Source organism: Sinocyclocheilus grahami, unplaced genomic scaffold (genome assembly GCF_001515645.1).
Source record: "Sinocyclocheilus grahami isolate Dianchi unplaced genomic scaffold, SAMN03320097.WGS_v1.1 scaffold1031.1, whole genome shotgun sequence".
Classification (NCBI taxonomy): domain Eukaryota; kingdom Metazoa; phylum Chordata; class Actinopteri; order Cypriniformes; family Cyprinidae; genus Sinocyclocheilus; species Sinocyclocheilus grahami.
In genome coordinates, this window is record NW_015506210.1 from 266,221 (window position 1) to 273,077 (window position 6,857).

The 6,857-nt window shown below is 42.1% G+C and overlaps 1 protein-coding gene across 1 annotated transcript in view; it reads left to right on the forward strand.

The window, feature by feature from the left end:
- The first annotated feature begins 2,819 nt into the window (after positions 1-2,819).
- Positions 2,820-6,857, forward strand: part of LOC107565848 (protein PRRC1-like) — a 13,787-nt gene continuing 9,749 nt past the window's right edge. The window contains exons 1-3 of the mRNA XM_016251136.1: positions 2,820-2,962; positions 3,355-3,381; positions 3,559-3,649. Of these exons, the coding sequence (XP_016106622.1) occupies positions 3,568-3,649 (82 nt within the window). The 5' untranslated portion in view covers positions 2,820-2,962; positions 3,355-3,381; positions 3,559-3,567. The remainder of the gene's footprint in view (positions 2,963-3,354; positions 3,382-3,558; positions 3,650-6,857) is intronic.

Here is a 6,857-nt window from a genome sequence, read left to right on the forward strand (position 1 = left end):
CATCTATAGCGATATCAGCTCTATAGCGATAGATATCTAACATCTTTAAAGCGACTCCTTGGGAAAGGTGCTGACCAAGGCATTTAGCACAGCAAAGTATTAATTGGTCAGAACTTATTTGCAGTGGAGAACAGTTCCCCATCAGACCGGAGATGCAATTGTGTGGCTGCATTTTGTGATGGCACATTTGGCATTTTAAAACGCATTCTTTCACCAAAGTGTGTGACGTGTGCAGAGGTTTGTCAGTGTGACTGCAGCACTTCTTTAATGGTTCTGCATCCAAGCCTCGCCACTGATTCACATATATTTTTCAGAGATGCTCAGATTGGCTTCAGTTCTGTAGGTTTTACACACAGAGTTTCCTTTGGAAATGAAATGAGAGCTAAATCTGCAAAAGACCTGAAAAGAAAGTGCTTTTTGATTTCATGCAAAGATGGTTTATTTGTTGTTCCAGTTGTGAACACAGTAGAATCTGACCAAGGAACTGAAAGGTCTAAAACAGATGCCTGTGAACCCAGACATGGTGTGTACAATATGTATTTTTTGTGTAATATTTGACCTTTTATGTATAATAACTGACTGTAGTATAATTAATGCATGCTAACTAGGCCTATTTTTCAGGATGTCTTCAAAGAAATGTCAGTGTTAGCATTGCATTATAGCTATTGCTGTTATTGTTATATAGGCATTGAAAACATTTGTCATGAATTGCATAATGGCTCAGCATTTTTTGAATTGTATATTAAATTCAGATTTATTATAGTATCACATTATGTCAAGGTCATTGTTTTTGAAATGCCACACACACACACGATTGACCACAGATTGTGTTTTTTACAGTAAATATCTGTCATACAGAAAGTGCTGTGCAATCCTGTCATAATTAGCTCTGCTCCAATACATTGGTAATACCACACATAAAACAACAGAAAGAAAAAAGTGCATATGGCATCTAATGGTAAGTTCCTGTGATAGCGTACAACGAAACCTGCTGTGGTAATCCTGTCATATCAGAATTACCTTCTGCTTATTTTTATTGTAAAATATTTGAACAGTTGATGACAGCTTGGCACTAATTCAGATATTATAGTAGCTACTGTAAGATCTGAATTAATGTATGATAAAATGCCAAACTGTCATTAACTGTTCAAATATTTTTATTTTATAGATATAATAATATAATATAATATTATTAAAATATTTTTTATTATGTAAGTCTAGCCTTCGAAAGATCACATTACTGTAATTTATACTATCCTACAGCATTATATCTCTGCCGGTTATGCCACTATTTTGGAAATGCCACACAAAACCAACAAAAATGCCGCAGATTCTTGTAGTAAGTTCTTGGTAAATAGAAAGTTTTATGGTAGTCCTGTCATATTTAGCTCTGCTCAGTACCACAGGATTACCACAGGGGTTGTGTTATTCCTCGTGAAATGTTGAATCTCTGGGATGTTCCAAATGAAAGGGATATAGAACTATTCATGTCTTTATATAACGTTTTTATAAAAGAAATGAATTTATTGCCAAAACCAAATTTTTCGAGGGAGCTAAATATGAAATTATGTCTGATCGTGTCAAATGCCTTTCTAAAATCTAAGAAGAGAATACAGCCATCATCCTCAATACATTCACGATAATCTAAATCAGTGTTTGAACTATACCGTGGACTTTGGGGGAGCCCACTTGCGCCTCTGCGTGCCTCAAAAGAGGGCTTACAATGACTTACAAAGATACATAACAGCTACAAGTGTATGCACTACTTGCTTTATGCAAGCACTATATAGGATAAATCACTATACAGGATTTAGCCTATTATACTTTATCGACACGATTTGATAGGTGAAGCAACAAACAGCCACCCACAAATAGTCTAAGATGGTTTAGATCCTACCTGTCCGATCGCTACCACATTGTTCATTTAAATGGGGAGTCCCGCAGCGCCCCCACACCTTGATGCTCATGACAAGAATAGCATTTATAGTTATCTTTAATAAAGTGAATTAGGTTTAAATCGCCGTCATGCACGAATGAATGATATTTTTGCAATTTTACACATAATAATCCACGATGATCACATTACACAAAACTGAAATTGCACGTCAAAATAACACATTGTCAATATTTTTTGAGACCCCCCAAAATTTCACAAATCCCGTTTTCAGGGGAGCCCATGTCTCATTAAGGGGAGCCGAGCTGCCCCTAGCTCCCCCGTAGTTCACACCCTGGTCTAAATGATCTCAAATCAGTCTGATGTTATTATGTATTGATCTGCCTTGTATAAACCAGACTGTGAGTCACTAATTATTTGATTCATGTTTTTCTTGAGTCTATTGGAAAATATATGAGCTAGAATTTTATAATCACAGTTGAGTAAAGTGATGGGGCGAAGATTATCTATATGTCCCTGGTCTGGGGATAAGAGTAATTAGACTGGAAATATGCATGGTTGCTGCCTAACAACTATTGCATAACAAATAAGTCCAGTTTAAAATACTCCATCTGGTGTACCGTTAAAACTCCTTTTCCTAGATGTCGTGCTAATGTAGGTGTTATATGTGATTGCTGTGGGGCTGAGGAAGAACATGTTGAGCATATTGTGTAACTGCATTTATAGCTACATGTTTTGGATAGATTTGGAAGGCTTCCTTTGCAAATGCCTTGGCATGAAAGTTTACTTTCTGAAAAAGATGTATTTTTTTATTTTAATAGACAAAGATTACCACCAAATGTGGCCTTTATTGTTAATCTTAGTTTGATTATGGGCACATAGCACACACACGGACAGAAATGGGCTCCAGGAGCACCCACGAGCTCTGAAACACTGCCAGGCGCCCGAGGGGAAGTGACGTCATCAGCGCGCGGCGGGTTGGTCGTGTGAGTCGTGCTCAGTTAGGGTCGTGTAGAAGCTCCGTTTGCTGGAAGATGCTGCTAAGCGCGCATTAGATCTCTTCTATCTGTGAGTGACATGTGTGTTTGACGGGAAGAATCGCTCAGACTGAGCTAACCGTTGAGCAGTTAGCCACAGAACACACGCTGTCAGAGTGCTTAGGAGCGTTTGATCAGTATTGCTAAGAGGTGCTTGCGTCCCGACAGCCTGCAGCACTGAACAGCTCGTGCGAGCCGCTCTGCTTCTACTGTACACACTACACACGTTCAACACCAGATAATGGAACACATTGAGTCTTCTTTTCTGGAGAAACAATTATATTTCAGTTTTGGCAAAACTCACTTAAGGAAAATTATTGGCCAGGGTCGGAGAAAATATTGTTTTCCTTTGACATTGGCTTGTATTTTTTAATGTTTTATGCTTAAATGTGCTTCCTTTTGATATGTGTTCCCTGAAACAAGGCTTCTCAGGAAAAGATATCTTAACAGGTAAGTTCACCGCTCCAGTGTCTCTGCTGTGTGTTGCCTGCACCAGCAGTCTTCTGGGGATTTATGACCGCTTCAGGGCGTGTGTATAAACTACAGATTGTGCTTCTGTATTAAGCTGAAGAATAAGAGTGTGTGGTTTGATCTGTCCATTGTGTTGCTGTTCTTCATCACCGGCAGGACAGAGTGATGATGATGATGATGATGGAAGAGAGCACCCCACCAGCCACCCCTCCACTCTCCTCCTCCTCCTCCACAGCGGCTGCCAGCGGTACACACGCACAGACACACACACACAGACACATACAGACGCACAGACACACACACACAGACACATACAGACGCACAGACACACACACACAGACCCATACAGACTAACACGCACAGACACACACACACATACAGATGCACACACACACAGACCCATACAGACACACACACATACAGATGCACACACACGCACAGACATACAGATGCACACACACACAGACCCATACAGACGCACAGACACGCACACACATACAGATACACAGACACAGACACACACACACACACACACACACACACGCACAGACATACAGATGCACAGACACACACATAGACACACACGCATACAGACACTTACAGACAGACGCACAGACACACGCACACACATACGCATACAGACACACACGCATACAGACACTTACGACATGACACGTCCAGTTTATTATTCATTTCTAGCACTAAAATTGTTTTTTGTAATTCTAGCAAAGTTGCAGGATCTTTCTCCTGCCCCAGGCTAACAGACATCGAACAGGCCGAGGTGAAGCCAGGGTCTGGATTTGATGTGCTGCCCCAGTTTGACACTTGCTGGCTGGTTAACGAGCTCCTGCTTAGACCCTCTTTGCCCGAGGCCCGCAGACCTGTCAGTTTGTGAACATGAAACAGCTGAGACACGCTAAAGGTGGAGACAGAATGGGATGGACTTGACTGAAATCTATGCTGCATTTTTGAATGTTTTTGACACATAGCAGAGTCAGACCTGACTTCACAGGTCTATGGCAGGAGACTGGCAGTCCTGAGGTAGCCGCAAATGTCATGTTCCTGCTTTACATTTACAATGAAGCCTCTTCTATCTGCATTATCCTCTCAATTTTAGAGTAGCAGAGGATAGATCTCAACTAGTGCTCGGCCTTCAAAATCAAGGTGTTTGCAACCTAATGCCAAGGAAAATCAGGCTAGTTCCACAAAGAAGTTTTTATCTTCTGGTTCTTTAGAAAACAATCTATGTGGGCTACTGGTGCTATAAAGCTCCCCTAAACCAGATCTATAGGAACTTTAACGTAACATCAAGAACCCTAGTTTTTGTAGGAGCGCTCTGAAGTTGAAAAAAAAAATCTACTCTGAGCAGAAAAGTGGCTGACATCATTCACATTTTTTTCCATTGTTCAGAGGCGGGCCTTCCATTGTGGTTACGGAAGTTTACAGTTGCTTGGAACATTTGGAGACTGCAATATTGGAGGAGAAACTTGTGGTGGCTGTCGAGGGTTACCCGGATTTTTATAATTTTTTTTTTATTTTTTAGTTTCTGCTAATATGACAGTTTGCTTAACAGCAAATCAAAGATTCTAGAGCGCTTGCGCTATAATTCTTGATTCGACTGACAGGGCAGCTGATTCAGTGGTTGGCTATCAACATAAAATTTAGAACTTTTCTAAATTAAAAAAAGTCACCTCGCGTTTTTTAAACCTGAAAAATGTGTTCTGTCTGATCGGGGCCTAGGAGAAACTATATTCTTTACTTTGGAAAAGAACCATTGTAAGTTTTTGATTTTAGATTTATCAGTGCAACAGTGAATAAAGCCAGACGTGTTTCTCCACTCTACCCTCTTACAGTAAGAGGATTTATCAGAGAAATGAAAGAATGCGTATGTTTCTGCCCTTCAAGATGCCCATATTTGAATGAGGAAAGACTCCCTGTTGTGGAATGTAAGAACTGGTGTGTATAAAGGAAGCAGGTCCTCAGAGAAGCCGGGAGTGAGTGGGTAATCAGCTAGCCTGAGCAGTGGGGAGCATTTATCTGTTATTAGAGCAGATTGGATGAAATAATCTTTAGCAGTAAGCTGTATCAAGAGTCTCGGTCAAATCCCCGGGGTAGAGAGAGCCTCCCCGCATGAGTCACTCTAATGCGCTTTTAAACGCTCGCACACTCCTGCACACACTCATAAAATATATGCACTTTAAACACTGTTTTTTTTTTTAAAGCGCCTCTGCATTTATCAACAAACTTTCATGCTTTCGCTGCAAAAACATGCAATACTCGTAAATCATTAAGACAGAGAACAGCAAAATAACCAGCTCTGTGTATAGGGGACTAACACACTAACACGCACAGACACACACACACATACAGATGCACACACACACACACAGACACACACACACACACACACACACACACTGCACACACACGCACAGACACACACACACAGACCCATACAGACTAACACGCGCAGACACACACACACACGCACACACATACAGATGCACACATACCCATACAGACTAACACGCACAGACACACACACACACACACATACAGATGCACACACACGCACAGACACACACGCACAGACACACACACACAGACCCATACAGACTAACACGCACAGACACACACACACAGACACATACAGACGCACAGACACACACACACAGACACATACAGACGCACAGACACACACACACAGACACATACAGACGCACAGACACACACACACAGACACATACAGACGCACAGACACACACACACAGACACATACAGACGCACAGACACACACACACAGACACATACAGACGCACAGACACACACACACAGACACATACAGACGCACAGACACACACACACACACACACACACACACGCACAGACATACAGATGCACAGACACACACATAGACACACACGCATACAGACACTTACAGACAGACGCACAGACACACGCACACACATACGCATACAGACACACACGCATACAGACACTTACAGACACACACGCATGTACACATACAGACACACACACACGCACAGGCACACACATACAGATGCACACACGCACAGACACGCACACACACACACACGCACAGACATACAGATGCACACACATACAGACGCACAGACACACACACACAGACCCATACAGACTAACACGCACAGACACACACACACATACAGATGCACACACACGCACAGACACACACACACACACACACACAGACACACACACACGCACAGACACGCACACACACACACACGCACAGACATACAGATGCACACACATACAGACGCACAGACACACACATAGACACACACACACACGCATACAGACACTTACAGACGCACAGACACACACACACATACGCTTACAGACACACATGCATGTACACATACACACACACGCACAGACACACACGCACAGACACACACGCCCACAGACAC